This window comes from Oryctolagus cuniculus, chromosome 10 (assembly GCF_964237555.1).
Source record: "Oryctolagus cuniculus chromosome 10, mOryCun1.1, whole genome shotgun sequence".
In the NCBI taxonomy this organism is placed as follows: Eukaryota; Metazoa; Chordata; class Mammalia; order Lagomorpha; family Leporidae; genus Oryctolagus; species Oryctolagus cuniculus.
In genome coordinates this window covers 116,601,405-116,618,584 of record NC_091441.1, presented here as the reverse complement: position 1 = coordinate 116,618,584, position 17,180 = coordinate 116,601,405, and the positions used below count along the sequence as shown (strand labels likewise).

Below are 17,180 nucleotides of genomic sequence, written 5' to 3'. Positions count from 1 at the left end.
ATGCCCTCAACAGCTGGGCCGGGGCTGGGCTCCCTCCAGGGGCCAGGGCTCAGTCCAGGTCTCTCATAGTGGTGGCAGGGACCCAGCTCCTCGGGCCAGCACTGGGACCCTCCGCCGGCTCTGTGATGTGGATGCTGGACTAAAGGCCTGCTGTCTCGGTGTTTTTGGTGAGCACTAAGTGACTGGTGCAGGGCCCAGCCCGGAGCCTGCTGGGCGGGGGGCAGGGGAGGTGCTCATCCACTTCCCCTTGTTCTCTTCCTCTGGGGCAGGACCTGGCCTGCAGCCCCTTCTCAGTGCTCCTCGGGCGGTGCCCTCTGCTGCCCTCTGCCGGCCACCGTGGGTCATCAGCCCGCCTGATGCTAACCTGACTTGTCTGAGGGGACAAGTGGGAGAGAGATTGGGCACTGCAGGTAGCATGTTCTCTCCCCGCGTGCCCACGACTGCTGGATCCTCACTTAACGGATGAGGACCTCGAGGCCCAGAGTCCGGTTGTTCACCCAGAGGGCACCCGAGCGCGGCAGGAGCACTCTCGGAACTGAGCCCAGGCCCAGCGACGGCACAGCCCTGGACCTCCATGCTGGTGGCTCCGCCATGAGTTCCTGCTCAGGGCAGTCTTTCCGTGTGTTAAGACGCGGGCCCTGGTTTGTCCGTCTCGTGGTGGCCTGCACGCTGGTACTGGGCTGTGCTCCTTCTCGGGCGGGCGTGTTAATGAGGAAGTGACGTTGAGGCCTCCGGGTGAGCATGCGCTGAGCGTGCGGGACAGACTCGGGTGCAGAGCTGAGGCCTGCCTGTGGCTGCCTCTCCCGAGACGCACAGAACAGGGCCAGCCTGCTGCTGCTGCTGGATTTGAATGCAGTGGCTTTGAGAAGTACTGTGTGTGTCTATATGTACACGTAAGTGTACTTATGTGTGTGTAAAACTCAGAGTACACACACACGCGCACGCTGGGACGTTTGAGCTCCGTTCTCCCCGTCTCGCCGTCCGTCGGTGACGTCTCCTGGTTGTCGGGGGCGCAACCTCCTTCCGTCCCAGAGCTGGGCGGTGGGCGGGCCCTGAGCCTGGCCTTGGCCCCTGGCAGAGGCTTCTCCCCTGGTCTGTTGTGCCTCGCCCCGTGCTCACCCTGCGTTCTCTCCTCCCCAGGTGCTGGCCGAGGTGCTCACTGGCATCCCCGCCGTGGACAGCAGCCGGAGCCCGGCTTACCTGGTAAGACACCGCCCACTTCCACAGCCGTGTGGCCGGGGACTCCTGGGCCCGCGCACAGGTGTGGCTCAGGCCTCCGCCCAGGGCTTGATCTGCATCTGGGCGGAGCAACTTGGTGCTCGCATCCCTCCAGCCCTTCCTGGTAGAGGTAGAGGGTTTGGGGGAAATGTGTTTTTCCCTGTTAGTGTATCAGACAGTTAGCACGTGCGCTCACACTGGGGCCGGTTTGTGGCAGCCCCGTTTTCCTCAGCTTTGGGTGACTATAACCAAGTGCCCGGCACAGGCCGACTTTATGAAGAAAAGTTCCTTTCGTCTTTCTTCAGAGGCCAAGATTCCAGGATCGGGCAGCCCCGCTGATGAGCCCTCTGGTGGCGGCCTGATGGCACATGGGGTCATGGCATGACCATGAGAGAAACATGCGCGCACACACAAACGCACATACAGACACACGCACACATCCCGCATGGCACAGACTGGAAGCCAGGGAGAGACTGGGGTGCCACAGTCCCTTCCGAGGGCCCCCAGTTGACCTAGGGCCCTTCCCCTAGGCCCTTTCTCTGGGAGGTCCCAGCCGCACCACGTTGGGGACCACGCTGCAGCACCTGGACCTTTGTGGGGCACCCTGGAGCAGTGTCCGGACTCTGGCAGGCCCTCGCAGGCCGGTCTCTGTAGTAGAAACGGTGACTCTGTTTTGTAGGTCAGGGAGCTGGCCCAACCCACGCATACCCCATGCACAGACAGTTCACTGAGCAAAAAGACAGCGTGGCCTGCCCGTGTGTTCTTTCTAAATCATCCCCGAGTCGCCGCACTAGGGCCTTGGCGTGCACCTGCTCACGAGGAGGGCCGGGTCTGAGCACGACCTGTGAGCTCTGAGTCCCCGGGTGTCAGGACTGGAAGTGTGCGTGGGGTGTTCTGGACTGCAGATCCTGAGTTCTTGACCACGGCCCCTCCTGACAGTCTCCTGGCCGTGCGGACGCGGGAGCGCAGTAGGTACATCCCCATTATACAGCTGGGAATGCGGAGGCCACGGGCAGTGTCTGGTGTCTCCAGTAGGATCAGTAGTGAGCTGGAGTGGACCCTGCAGAATGGTAGACCCCGCGCCACCGCTCGCCCTCTGCATCGGTGTGGGTGTTGAGGGCAGTGGAATCGTCAGCTTTCTGTGTGACTGGGCCCCAGAATACCCCTGGTGCTCTGGGGTGGGCGCTGAAGGCATCCCGCTGTGCACACAGGAAGTCAAGGCTTGTCCCCTGCACACAGGAAGTCATGGCTTGTCCTCTTTCTGGATTCCACGGGCGCCACCGCGTTTGGTCCCTTGTCCCCGCATGCTATGGCACCTGTCGGTTTGGGCAGCTCAGAGGTGGTTTGGGGTCCCGTGGGGGTGGCGTCTGCTCTTCTGTCTCCTTGGGATGCACTCCCCCGCAGTCTGGGGCCATCTGGGAGTCCTGGGGAGAAGCCTTTAAAACGCTTAGGGGAAGTTTTCTCGGTTTAGGCTGATGGTGTCTAAGAATATGGACAATGCCATTTTTTAAAAAATCGAGTTTTTTTTCCCTTTTCCTGTATACCCACATGTGGTCTCTCCTCTGTTGTGCTGTGGTCTGTGTGGTCTGAGGGGTCATCATGGTCCCGTGAGGGAGGGGACGCTGCTGACCCCTCGTGTGAGCTGTGGGCTCCGCGTGCCTGGGGCTGCGTGCTGGCTTGCGAGGCGAGACAGGCGGGCAGGGAGGTTTGCTGGTGTTCCTCACGCGAGGGAAGACTGCAGGGGGAATCCCTACCCTCAGGGACGTGGCCAAAGATATTACGGTGCAGTCATGCACACACCATGGGATGCGGGAAGTGATTTGTTAGTGGCTTTGTAAACAGATGTAGAAGTCCGACAGTTAATGAGGAGGAAGTCTGTCATGGGATACGTTTTGAACTGCCCATGTTTCTGAGAAATCCTCACCGAATCAAGATCTGAACAGATCTGCTCTCCCCGGGGAGCCCCTGCCCCCGCTCTGACCCGTCCCCCCTCGCCCTCCCGTGCCCCGCCTCCCCCGGCAGCCGCCCATCTGCGTTCTGTCTCTCGTGTCTGGAGTTTTGTGTACCGGATGTCGCACACATGTGCTCCTTCTGGTTCCCTGCGGGCAGCACAGTGGCCGAGACTCCTGCCCCGTGGGTGCTGAGTGACTGGACACTGTGGCCTTGCTGTGGTCTGTCCCTTCACGCCTTGGGGTGTTCCCAGTGTTTGTCTTGGCTAAAGCTGCCGTGTGTGCGGCTGAGTGTGGACACGTGCCTTCATCTCTGTGCAGGTGTACAGGATGCATCCAGCGGCGTAGCCACCCCACAGCCAAGACCTGGGGCTTCCGCTGCTCGCGAGAACTCCCTCGGAACCCCTTGTCGTCCACGCCCTCGCCCACTTCCAGCCCCGCGGCCGCTGCTGTGGTCTGGGCAGGATGTAGCTCCTGAACACGGGCGGCAGAGAAGTCCCAAAGTCGCGGGCTGGTGGTGCTGAGGCGGAGGCTTGGTCCAGCTGTGGTGCGGAGGAAATGCACTGTGGGGGCGGTCCTCGGGTCACCAGGACGTAACTGCACGAGGTGGCGCCCGCGCGCCCTCTCGGTTTCCTGGCTCGCCAGACGTCCAACCAGCGGGGTGGCCCAGCCTTGAGCTGTGACCCCCCAAAACCGTGAGCCAGGGCAAACCCTTCCCTTGTGGGGACCGGTGTTTAGGTGCGGTGCTGGCAAGCTCACCGGCACAGCTGCCGACCTTCCTGTCGTGTGCCGGGAGTCTGTCCCGCCTAGCGTGTCCCTGGCTTCTCTCACCTGGCACGGCGCTTGCGGGTGCATCCGTGTGCTGTGTGTGTCAGCGTTTGTTCCCGTTGGTGCTGGGGCACAGTCCACGTACAGGTCGACGGCGACTTCTTTATTCTTTACCAGTGGCTGGCTATTTGAGTTATTGCTGGTTTGGGTAATTCTGAATAAAGCAACATAAACATCTTTGTTTTAAAAAGATGTCAAGAGGCTGGCACTGCGGCTCAGCGGGTGAAGCTGTGGTCTACAGCGCTGGCATCGCATACGGGTGCTGGTTTGAGTCCTGACTGCACCACTTCCGATCCAGCTCTCTGCTAATGCATCTGGGAAAGCAGTGGAAGATGGCTCAAGTGTCTGGGCCCCTGGGCCCACGTGGGAGACCTGGAAGAAGCTCTTGGCTCCTGGCTCAGCCTGGCTCAGCCCTGGTTGGTGCAGCCATTTGGGGAGTGAACCAGTAGATGGAAGCTTTCTCTCTCTCTCTCTTTCCTCTCTCTGTATAACTCTGCCTTTCAAATAAATGAACACATCTTTTTTTTTTTTTTTTTTTTTTTTTTTGACAGAGTGGACAGTGAGAGAGAGAAAGGTCTTTCTTTTGTCGTTGGTTCACCCTCCAGTGGCCAGCGTGGCCGGCTCACTGCGGCCGGCGCACCGCGCTGATCCGAAGGCAGGAGCCAGGTGCTTCTCCTGGTCTCCCATGGGGTGCAGGGTCCAAGCACTTGGGCCATCCTCCACTGCCTTCCCGGGCCACAGCAGAGAGCTGGCCTGGAAGAGGGGCAACCGGGACAGAATCCGGCGCCCCAACTGGCACTAGAACCCGGTGTGCCGGCGCCGCTAGGTGGAGGATTAGACTACTGAGCAGCGGTGCCGGCCCAATGAACACATCTTTTTTTTTTTTTTTTTTTTTTTTTTTTTTTTTTTTTACAGGCAGAGTGGACAGTGAGAGAGCGAGACAGAGAGAAAGGTCTTCCTTTGCCATTGGTTCACCCTCCAATGGCCGCTGTGGCCGGCGCACCGTGCTGATCCGATGGCGGGAGCCAGGAGCCAGGTACTTCTCCTGGTCTCCCATGGGGTGCAGGGCCCAAGCACTTGGGCCATCCTCCACTGCACTCCCTGGCCACAGCAGAGAGCTGGCCTGGAAGAGGGGCAACCGGGACAGAATCCGGCACCCCGACCGGGACTAGAACCCGGTGTGCCGGCGCCGCAAGGCAGAGGATTAGCCTAGTGAGCCACAGCACCGGCCTGAACACATCTTTTTAAAACAGTGTCAGGACATGTGTGTTCTGACAGGGACATACCTCTAAGTGACAGACGCATGTTCAGATAAGTAAGTAAGACTGATCTCACTTTCGGTATATTAGATACGTGAGTAAAAACGCTGTGACTTGCGTTTCTCATGTGAACGGGGGCTGATACTAGCACGTGCCTGGTGGGCTCCTTGACGTTTAGGAGGTACGTGCAGTGCCCATGGAATGCCTGGATGGCAACGCGAACACAGCGCAGAGCGTGGCAGTGTCTCCACGTTATTCTAAGTGCTCTCACGATGGGTGTCCGCTTGCTGGTGGTTATTCTGTAAGTAATAAGCAGCTGAGGTGACGTCAGCCGTGGAGCAGAAAGTCGTGGCGGGTGGCACAATCCAGGGCTCCCTCTGGATGCAGAAATGTGGGCACAGGTAAACTTGTGCTCCCAGACTTAGCCACTTCTCTTTTAATTTTTTAAAGAGATTTGTTTACTTATTTGAAAGTAGAGTTAGAGAAAGAAGGAGACACAGAGAAATCTTCCATCTGCTGGTTCACTCCTCCAGTGCCCTCACCAGCCAGGGCTGGGTCAGGCCGAAGCCTAGAGCCTGGAACTCCATCCGTCTCCCTCGTCAGTGTCGGGGGCCCAGGCACTTGGGCCATCCTCTGCTGCCTTCCCAGGCTCACTGGAGGGGAGCCGGGTCAGGAGCGGAGCAGCTGGGACTCACCATCGTATATGGCAGTGCTAGTTCAAGTCCCAGCTGCTGCACCTCCAATCCAGCTTCCTACTGATGCCCCTGCGAAGCCCGAGTCACCCACAGGGGGCGCTTGGATGGAGTTCCTGGCTGGTGGCTTCGGCGTGACCTGACTGGCTGCTGTAGGCGTCTGGGGAGTGGAGCAGCCTTTCTGCTTGTGACTCAGCTCCCTGCTGATGTGTTCGCTGGGAGGCAGCAGGGGATGGCTCACGTCCTTGAGTCCCTGCCACCCACATGGGGGACCCACATGGAGTTTCTGGCCCCTGGCTTGGGCCTGGTCCAGCCCAGCCCCAGCTGTTGCAGGCATCAGGGGACTGAACCAGCAGAAGGAAAACCTGTCTTTGGCAGTCTGTCTACCAGTCTTTATTTTACAAGTGTATGCCTTCATAGAGTTTGTGTTACTTACATGTTTACTTATATTCTAAAGCTCTATTTATTTGAAAAGCAGAGTTGAGAGAGAGAGAGAGATCTTCTATCTGCTGGTTCACTCCTTGAATGGCTGCAGGGGCCAGAGATGGGCTGGTCTGAAGCCAGGAGCCAGGAGCTTCTTGGCAGGAGCTCAAGGACTTGGGCCATGTTCTGCTACTTTCCCAGGCACATTAGCAGGGAGCCGGGCTGGAAGTGGAGCAGCCAGGACCTGAACCGGTGCCCGAATGGGAAGCCGGCATTGTCGCAGGTGGTTCTCCTCACTGCTCTGCAACGCGTGGCCCCGTATGTTTGTTTTTAACAGTATACTGATATTTTATATTATTCATAGCATGGATTTCCATCAAACATTTATATTTTGTGTAGATAAGACATTAGGCAGTACTTGTATTTCTATATAACGCATTAACATACAGTATACAACACAAAGCACATTGAAATATTTACACATGTAACCTGATGGATTTACATATTTCACAGTATATAATTATATATCTGTATTTTTATTTAAAGACACTACATATATGACAAATAGATGCATCAAACATTTGTATATGTTACATATTTACACAATTAAATGTACCATAAATATAAATGTTTCATGTTAATAAGATATAATGAATTAATGCACTATAATTCTAGCAGTCAATAGTATGCATAGTTATGTAACATTTCTTTCTTACAATATATATAATTATTTTATATATAATAAATATGTTAATGTTTCTTTTTTTATTTATTTGAAAGAGCAACAGAGAGAGAGAGAGAGGAGAGAGGATCTTCCATTTCCTTGATCAGTCTGTAACATTAGGGCTGGGTCAGGCTGTAGGCAGAAGCCTGGACCTCATCCAGGTCACCACATCAGTGGTGCAGGGACCCAAGTACTGAACCAAACATTTGCTGTCTCCTGGGATGCGTTAGCAAGAAGCTGGATTGGAAGTGGGGGAACTGGGATCTGAATTGTCTCTCTAATAATGGGACGTAGGCGTACCTGGCTGTGCCACATCCACCCCGGAATCCTGCATGTTAAAATGTTTACTTTGAGGCGGGCGCTGTGGTGTGGTGGGTGGAGCCACTACCTCAGTGCCGGCATCCCATGTGGGCTCAGGTTCAAGTCCCAGCTGTTCCACTTCCCATCCTGGCTGCTCCACTGCCTGGGAAAGCAGTGGAAGATGGCCCAGCTCCCTGGGCCCCTGCACGTACATGGGAGATGCCAAAGAATCTCCTGGCTTCTGGCTTTGCATCAGCCCAGCTCTGGGCATTGCAGCCATTTGGGGAGTGAACCAATGGAAGGAGAACCCCTCTCTCCCCCTCCCTCTCCCCCTCCCCCTCCCCCTCCCCTCCCCTCCTCCTCTCCCTCTCCCTCTCCCCTCCCCCTCCCCCTCCCCTCCTCCCCCTCCATCTGCCTTTCAAATAAATAAATCTTTAAAAAAGGGTTTACTTTGGGAGGGTGCTCAGTGCAGCCACCAAGACGCTTGCATTGTGCACTGGAGCTGCTGGGTTCCATTCCCGGCTCTGGTTCCTGACCCCAGTTTCCTGCATTGCAGACCCTGGGAGGCAGTGGTGATGGATCCAGAAAAGGGGTTCTTGACTTTCCTGTGGGAGACCTGGATTGAGTTCCCAGCTTTGGCTTCGGCCTGGTTCAGCCCTGGCTGTTGCAGGCATTTGTGAATTGACCCAGGGGAGAGGGGATAGGAGCTGTCTGCCTCTCAAATAAGTAATTAAAACTTGAAAAATAGCTAAGCTGCTTGCTTTCTACCGTGACATCAGCCCTGCACTTGTTAGTAAGATTAGGTCACTGATACCAGTGAGGTGCGGCGCGTGGCAAGTGCTCTATAAATGCTGGCCGTGACCGTGAGTGACCGCTAGGTGTTCCTGCTTGGCAGCTGTCACTCCTGTGCCCTGGGTGCACTGTTTCATCTGGCATCTGTGTTAATGCTGGGAGCGGGTGGCTTTGTTGCCCCCATTCTCCAGGTAGGGTCACCGCGGCCTGGCGGGCCGAGCCCCTGTGTCTGTGGAGTGAGCGTGCGGGGAGTGCCGGGTGTGGAGGGCATTTCGCCGTCCTTGGCTCTCGGGTGTTTCCATGTTTCTGGGACCTGTGCAGATTTGGTGTTTCGTTTTTATTGTCTGTTGGTACTTGAGAATTCCCGTGGTGCTGAAGTTCACGCAGGCTTCCTCTTCCTCTTCCCGTAGAAGGACTTACTCCTGCGCGAGATTCCCAGCAGCGCCCCGTCGCCCTGCTCCAGGAGAGCCGCCGTGGAGGTGGAGGCGGTGAGAGAGATTTGTGCGCAGTTCCTGGACGGGCGGGCAGGGAGGCCGCCTGCTGGCTGCACGGAAGCGCTGGCTGCCGCCTGCCTCTGCTTGCGGAGGCGCAACGCCAGCCTGGACGAGGTGAGCCTGCGGGGCAGCCCCTTCCTCTGGCTTCCGGCTGCAGGGCTGCCGGGGGCTGCGGGAGCTGGCACCAGCCAAGTGGAGCCTGAGGCTTTCGACCCTGGGATTCTAACGGATGCCGATGCCTCTTCCCACCGCGAGACGCCTCTCTGCTCTCTGCCCTCCTCTGTCTGCCTAGAGGGCCTCTCCACAGTGAGCCTGATGGGCCTAGCTTGGGGCAGGTGTCTGTCTTGTGCCCAGGTCCAGTAGACAAACCTGGCCCTGCCGGTGCTCAGTCCCCCAAGCGACAGGTGCAGGAGCGAGAGAGCGCTTGCTCGGCCTGTGGGTGGCAGACACCCCAGAAAGCCTCCACCTTGGGGAGCAAACATTGCCTGCGGGTATGATAGGTAGAGGTGGATTCCATGGTGGACGTTGTGAGCTTGGGGCCACTGCCAGGTCCCAGGGCGAGATCAGTGCCTGGGAGGGAACTCAGAGACCATCCAGCGGGGTGATCTCCAGGGGCTGTTGGCACAGAGGGGCTCCTCGGGAGTGGTGGGTCAGGAGTTGCTGGAGGCGGCACAAGGGGCTGGGGTTGGGGGGGCTGCAGGGCCCCACTCAGGGCTCCAGATACCCACTTTTGCTTCTCCTGGTTAGATTGGGTGCTTACTGTTTCTCTCAAGGCCACTGCTCTAGCCCAAGCCTCCCATTTTACAGATGGGAAAGTGGAGGCCTCAAGTGGGAAGATGAGGCCACAGAGTGAGCTTCTGTCCCAGCTTCAGCTCCCTTGACCGCTGTCTTCGGCCATCACAGGGCAGCGGCTGGAGGCTCGGTCGCTGCATGAGCTGGGGCCGGATCAGGTGCCGCCACGTGCCGGCATGCCGTGGTGTCCAGTCATTTGTTTAATATTACCTGCTGGGTGCAGAGGGTTTGTCTGCTGACGATCCAGGCTGAAAGCTGGATCCTGGAGCTCACGGGCAGGGCAGTGAGGCCAGGGCAGTGTGACGGGGACCCCGCACTGGAGGGCTTCCCGAGGAGGTGACCTGTGAGCAGAGAGCAGTCACAGCCGGAGGAGCAGCGTCTGTGTGTGGCCTGGCACCGTGGCATGGGATGAGGCTGGTGAGGGGGGACCCCATGGGTAATGGGTTTTCTGTGTGTGGTGCGGGATCTGTTGTACCACCAGACGGGAAAGGGGAGTCTTTTTCCTCAGTCAGCTGTATGTAGGTAGAGAAATCCCAGGGCAGGGTTCTGATTGGACCCCTTGGATCATGTGCCCAGACTTGGACCAGTCATCACGGTCAGAGGAATGGGGTCTTGTGATTGGCCCGTCTTGGCCGACGTCAGGCTGGTGTGGGGACAAGTTCATAACCTCGTGCAGAAGGACGCTGTGCGTCCAACAGGACAGCACGCGTTTGCTCAGCGGCCTGCTCTCCGAGTCTGGGAGCGCGGCGGCGGGTCTCTGGCCTCAGCAAGGGTTCTCGGTGAGCGCTGCCCTCTGCTTCCCAAGGTGCGAGAGTCGGTGGCCGCCGTGGAGGAGCAGCTGCGCCCCGAAGGCGAGGCCTCTGCCTCCAACACCCCCGAGGAGACGGACGACGTGGATAACTCCAGCCTTGAGGCCTCCTACGTGAGGACCACCCCCTTCCCGGAGGCTGCGGCCTCGGGTCTTCCTGCAGACGGCGAGGAAGGACGACCACGGGCCAGCGAGGCCGCGGAGGCTGCCTCCTCCTCCGTGGCCAGTGTGCACCCAGGGCTTCACCGGGACGGTAGGCGCCGTGCGGGCAGGGTGCTTCTGCGGGCCCATGTGTGCGTCCCTGCCTTGAGCCCCACCTTCGTTTGGTTAGGCAGCCCTTCACTCCCCAGCCAGCTGCACCAAGAGAGACCAGCTGTCATCCTTGACACCCCCCTGTCCCCCTACCCCCAGTCTCCCCTGCGGCACTCCCTTCACCAGCCGTTTGTCCAGGAGCCAGAGTCGGGTGTCAGGACACAATGCGTGTCACCTTTGAAGTCTCCATGGTGCCTGGGGACTGAAACCTCCCAGAACCAGCAAGGTCCTGAGTGGTCTGCCCTGTCCCTGCCCCGTCTGGCCAGCTGTTTGTAAAGATGGCGTCTGTCTCGGCCAGGCGTACCAGGAAAACTTTTTCTTTCCAGGGGCCATGGCCAGGGAATGTCCCAGGCGCTGACCACTCCTGCGCGAGGGGAGAAGAGGAGAGAGGGGCCGGGGGCGCGGGGCAGCAGCGGGGAAATGCACGTTCCCTTCGGGGCCTGGTGCAAGCCCCTGGCTTCAGAGGGGGCGCTGACCGAGGCTGGCTTCTACACACGCGGGGCGAGGGTGGCTTCTGCTCACGTTGCTCTTCTTGTCTTTCCCTGGGACATCAGCTACGGGGACTTCGTGGAAGATCGAGATCAACGAGGCCAAGAGGAAGCTGATGGAGGACATCTTGCTCTACAAGGCCGAGAAGCTGGACAGCGTGGAGCTTTTCGGCCCCTTGTAACGAGGACCCCTGGGCCTCGCCTGACGGAAGATCGTCCGATCACCAGAGAGGGCTGGGGGCAGAGCCCGAGATCGGCCGGGACACATCGCACCGCACGTCGGCTTTCCTGAGAGTGAATTCGGGGACGAGACCTCAGCCTTCAGAGACACAAGACCCTGCGGCGTCCGCTTCTTCCCTCTCGCAGTCGGAGCGGTCATCAGAGGCGAGGGAAGTGGGAGCTCCGGGCGTGGGGGTCCTGTGACGGCCCTCGCCCCAGCGGGCTTTGTCACCCGGTAGCTCTCTCCCTGTGACAGCCGGTGCGGCAGCTCTGCATTGCCAGATCTGAGTCGTGGTTGCCAGCAAGCCCCTGCCAGCTCCCACGCCCTGGAGGAGTGTCAGCGTGTGTCCAGGTGCTGCTCCGTCTCGGCGTCACAAATGCCAGACACCTGCCCCTCGGCTCCACAGACTCTGCCCTTGCCCTTGGAAGACCTGCAGCCTGCGTGTGCTGATTGAGCCCCCACCCAGAACCTCGTCCGAGCGTTACACGGACGCCACTCTTGGAGTGGAGCTTCTCTTTGGAGAATGTATGTTATTTATGCTGGGTGATTGGGAGAATTAGTTGTGCTAGTTTCGCGTCCGATCGTGCTGCTAACTAGGACAATCAGGTAGTTTCTGGAACCTCAGTAGATAAGGTCACAGCTGCTCCCCCTCCTGCTCCGGCTTGCTGGGAGAAACAGGTGAGTAGTGGGTGCAGAAGCACTTTGATGACGCACCTGTCCTGTGTTGTAAGCTAGAGAAAAGGGCATTGCATGTACATTTCAGCCCTGCATTTCATGTTTATATAGGGAGTATATTTTTGGAAAGTCAGGTTGTAAATCTTTGTGAAGCATCTTAATTTACCAGGGAAAATGTCCTATTTAAAAGAATTCTACAGTGCTTTTTTTTTTTTTTTAAATAAAGAAATGTTTGTAAAGTCAGTGGGTACTTGGAATTCTTGTAGTTACTTTTGTGTCCCTGTGAGTTTGTTCAGGGAAGGTGGGCTGCGTCCTGAAGCCGCAGGTGCCAGCTGTCCACGGCCGCACAGTCAGGGACCACATTCCCTCATCCAGACCGTGGAGAAGTGAAAAGTACTTGTGTCCCAGGGTTGGGGCGGGGCAAGGGGCAGGGCCTGCCTGTTGGAAGCGCTGCACAGTCCCCTTCGTGGGCTGCTGTGGATTGACAAGGACGGCAGCTGCCGTCGGGGTCCCGGCCCACGTGGACGTGACCTGAGCAGACACTGCTCTTATGCCCTGGGGCTGTGAGGACTGGACGAGTGCATGTGTCACACACTCCCGTGCCCACACAGGACCTGGCACGTGGTGGGCACCGTGCAGGCCAGCAGGCTGCTTCCCGGGCTGAGGCCAATGGGAAGCTGCTGCTGCAGACACTTGCCTCTTAGAAGACAGCTTAGTAGGTCTGGGAGAGGCCGACGAGCCCCTTTGACAATCTGGAAGTCACAGAGCCTCACAGGGTGTAAATTCTCTGCAGTCCAGCCACCACGCTGCCTTCCCATGGGCCTCAAAGCTTATGTCTGATTTTTTTTTTTTTTTTTTTTTTTTTGGTTTAGCTAAGAGTTGCGTGTGATAAAAAGAACTCTTTTGAGCCAGAGCCGCGGCTCACTAGGCTAATCCTCCGCCTTGCAGCGCCGGCACACCGGGTTCTAGTCCCGGTCAGGGCTCCGGATTCTGTCCTGGTTGCCCCTCTTCCTGTCCAGCTCTCTGCTATGGCCCGGGAGTGCAGTGGAGGATGGCCCAAGTGCTTGGGCCCTGCACCCCATGGGAAACCAGGATAAGTACCTGGCACCTGGCTTCGGATCAGCGTGGTGTGCCGGCCACAGCGGCCATTGGAGGGCAAACCAATGGAAAAGGAAGACCTTTCTCTGTATCTCTCTCACTGTCCACTCTGCCTGTCAAAAAACAAACAAACAAACAAAAAAAAAACACAACAACTCTTTTCCCACTGGTATCTTTTTTAAGGGGTTTATTTAATTTACTTGAATGAGTTACAGAAAGAGAGAAGGAAAGACAGGGTCGGGAGAGAGAGCGAGCGAGCTGTTCCATCTGTTTCACTCCCGAGATGGTGGCAATGGCCACAGCTGGGCCAGGCCAAAGCCAGGGGCCAGGAGCTTCTTCCAGGTCTCACGTGGGTGGCAGGGGCCCAGGCACGTCTTCCTCTGCTTTTCCCAGGTCAGTAGCAGAGAGCCAGATCAGAAGTGGAGCAGCCAGGGGACAAACCAGCACCCGTGAGGGATGTGGGTGTCACGGTGCTGGATTTACCTGCTGCACCACTGTGCTGGCCCCTCCCACAGGTTCTTGGCTTTTTATTTCCTCTTCCCAGAGGCAAACGATTACCAGGCTGGGGTATCCTACCAGAGCTGAGAGTGTATTTTTTTTTTTTAAAGATTTATTTATTCATTTACAAAGAGGCAGAGAGAGAGAGAGAGAGAGAGAGAGAGAGAGAGAGAGTGTCTTCCATCTGCTGGTTCACTCCCCAAATGGCCATAATGGCCAGAGCTAGGCCAGTCCAAAGCCAGGAGCCAGGAGCTTCTTCCGAGTCTCCCACACAGGTTCAGTGGCCCAAGGACCTGGGCTATCTTGTACTGCTTTCCCAGGCCATAGCAGAGAGCTGGATTGGAAGTGGAGTAGCTGGGACTCGAACCAATGCCCATATGGGATGCTTAACCCTTTACACCACAGTGTCAGCCCCCAAAAATGTATTTGACTTTTTTTTTTTTTTGGGTGCTAAACTTCCTGAGTCAACAAGGAAATGCAAATTGAAACCTCAGTGAGATACATTCCATACTCAGAATTATGGCTATGATTAAAAAACAAAACAAAACAAAACAAAAAGTGTTGGCCAGGAGGTGGAGAAATACTGCTGGTTGGGGTGCAAAGTGGTGCACTCATTTTGGAAAGCAGTTTGATGATTCCCCGAAAGTTAGACACGGTGTTTCCCCAGGTCCCGGCGACTCCACTGCTCAGTATCTACCCTGGAAAAGGGAAAACGTCCATCCATCCTAAGCTTCACCTCGAGGCAGATAGCAGATGATTTGTGACAGTGAAGAGGTGGAAACAACCCAGCTACCCTTCGAATAAGTCACACGATGGGACATTATTAGCTGTAAAAAAGAATGGAGCTCCGGCCCGCGAAACAGCACAGATGAGCCTGCAGATGCTTAGGCAGGGGTGCACTGCCTGCCAGCGCCTGTGATGCCATTCTCCCGTGGCCGAGTGGAGACAGACACTCGATCTGTGATTACGCTAGGAGTGTGTAGGTGGGGGTTTAGGGCCCTGCAGTCGTGTGGATATTAGCCCGGGTGTCCCCCAGAGTACCCAAGTGTCACAGGCGCGGTGCCCAAAGTCTGATGTTAGTGGTCCTCACTGGATGGCGACTTGATCCAGTTAACAGTGCTTAGGGGTGGCGCAGGCTGGATGGGGAGTTAGAGTGGAGCTTCTTGATGGAATCGCGGTGGCTGGAGGGACAGGCGTGCTTCGACCTGCCACGGGATGCTCTGTGCTACCTTGGTGCCTGCCGGCTGGAACACCGCCAGCAGATGCTGACCCATGGGGCTGCCCTCCGAGTGGCAAGCCAGAGAAGTGGCCTTGCCTGAGTAAGGCGGACTGATGCGTGGGGGCGTGGACGAGGCGTCTTTTTTGGGGTGATGACAGTGTTTTAAACTCAGATCCTGGTGATGGTTGCACAGTTCTGTAAATATACTAAAACCACTCAGTTACACACTTCTTTTGTTTTTGACAGAGTTACAGATAGTGAGAGAGAGGCAGAAAGGTTTTCCTTCCGTTGGTTCACCCCCCAAATGGCTGCTACTGCCAGTGCGCTGTGCCAATCCAAAGCCAGGAGCCAGGTGCTTCCTCCTAGTCTCCCATGCGGGTGCAGGGGCCCAAGCACTTGGGCCATCCTCCACTGCCTTCCCGGGCCACAGCAGAGAGCTGGACTGGAAGAAGAGCAACCGGGACTAGAACCCGGTACCCATATGGGATGCTGGCGCCGCAGGCAGAGGATTAACCAAGTGAGCCAGGGCGCCAGCCCCTGAGTTACACACTTCAAGTGGCTGTGAATTCTGTTTCAGTGAAGCCATTAGGGATATAGAAATTTATAAAAAGACTTGCACGTTTGTCTCGGGGCCCCACCCACCTCTAGATCTCTTTTTTTTTTTCTCTAATTTTATTTATGTGAGAGAGTTATAGAGAGAGAAGGAAGGAGGGAGAGCGAGTCTTCCATCTGCTTGTTCTGGGCTAGGCTGTAGCCAGGAGCTTCATTGGGGTCTCCCATGTGGGCCAGTACTTGGGCCACCTTTGGCTGCTTTTCCCAGGCCATTAGCAGGAAGCCGGATCCCATATGGGATGCTGGTACTGCAGGCATGGTTCAACCCACTGCACCACAGCACTGACCCCTTCGATTGTCGTTTTAAATGTCCTTGGTCATTGTTCCTCCCCTGCATGGCAGATCTTTTTGCCTGATGTTCCTAGTGTGTAGGGATGGCCCCCGAGGTTGGCTCAGCTTACGGCTTTCCGGTGTTGTGATGGCATGGATGCCGTACTCCCTGGACACGGGAACTGGGGTCGCGGCCTGGGCTAGCCATGTGCCCTGCGCCCCTGTCTCTGATGCTGGGTGGTGGGGTGGTCCCAGCCGGCCCCGTGATCACAAGGGGACACAAGGGATGCTCCGCAGTGTGCTGTGAACTTTGCAAAAAGCAAGGAGCGGCTGCGTCTGACCAGCTCCTGCTGGGGGTCCAGGCGCTTCCGACGGTGGGGCCACGGAGGGGCCGTCCGAGGAGTCTGTCCCGAGGAGTCTGTCCCGATCCGCACCGGAGTCATGCACTTCCGGGGTCATCACTGCCTAATGAGTGCAAAATGGTAGCTGTTTGTTCTTAAATGAGCTTAGCCATTGTTTTTAGACTCACCTATTTCTCTGAGAGGCAGGGTTGGGGCTGGCGTTGTGAGTAAGTGGTAAAGCCACCGCCTGCTAGGCCAGCGTCGCATCCCGCGCGGGCGCTGCTTCCCGTCCCAGCTGCTGCTTGCTAAGACGGCCCCAGTGCTGAGTCCCCTGCCACCGGCGGGGGAGACCGGATTCAGCTCCCGGCTTCTGCCTGGCTCAGCCTGGCCACCGTGGCCCTCTGGGGAGTGAACCAGTGATGGAAGACCTCTCTCTGTAACTCTGATCTTCAAATAAATAAATAAAATCTTAGAGTGACAGGGAGGGAGGGAGGACCAGAGACCCTCCGTGCGTGGGCTCACTCCCCAGACGGCCCCGGCAGCCAGGCCTGGGCCAGACCCCGGCCAGACCCAAGCCCGCTATGCAGCGCTGGCCTCCCACCCTTCCCGGGTGCGTCTGCCCGCAGCTGGACCAGAGGTGGGGTGGGGTGCGGGCCTGAAGCCGGCACCTGGCCGTCTTGCCCAGAGGTCAGGGCTTTCCCTTCGTCCCCAGTCGTCGGTTCACGGCCTTGTCCCGTCTCATAAGGAATCATTTCGTGACGCGGGCTGCTCATCACTGAGGCCAGCAGCCCTGCATGCCACGCGTTGCATTTTCCTGTCTGCACCTCATCTTGATGGGATTTTTTTGCTAGGCAGATAGTCTGCGTCTTTGGGCACTCTGTATTTCGTGGCTTCTGAGTTCAAATTCCAAGCCTGCCACGCCCCGGGGGTGTCCCTTGCTCTCCCTCAGCCACGGTGTCCTGCTCTGTCAGCGAACGTGAACGTGGGAGCTTCGGGCCCGGGGCTCGCGGGCGCCCCCTACCGGTGTCAGGATGCGCCTGAGGAATCGCGGCCCGGCCGCAGCTTCGCGCTTTTCAAATCCACGTGAGCGTCTCCGCCCCTCCCGGCTTCCAGCCAGTGGGCGATCTCTGTGAGGCTCAGCGTCCCGCCTCCAAGCCTCTCGACCAAG

General features: G+C 57.4%; 1 protein-coding gene across 3 annotated transcripts in view; it reads left to right on the top strand.

The window, feature by feature from the left end:
* IRAK2 (interleukin 1 receptor associated kinase 2) overlaps positions 1-12,217 on the top strand; it is a 60,054-nt gene extending 47,837 nt beyond the window's left edge. For all 3 annotated transcript variants that reach the window (XM_008249928.4, XM_008249927.4, XM_017338407.3), the window contains 4 exons: positions 1,141-1,203; positions 8,596-8,793; positions 10,277-10,532; positions 11,146-12,217. In XM_008249928.4, the coding sequence (XP_008248150.3) occupies positions 1,141-1,203; positions 8,596-8,793; positions 10,277-10,532; positions 11,146-11,261 (633 nt within the window). In that variant the 3' untranslated portion in view covers positions 11,262-12,217. The remainder of the gene's footprint in view (positions 1-1,140; positions 1,204-8,595; positions 8,794-10,276; positions 10,533-11,145) is intronic.
* Positions 12,218-17,180: the final 4,963 nt, after the last annotated feature.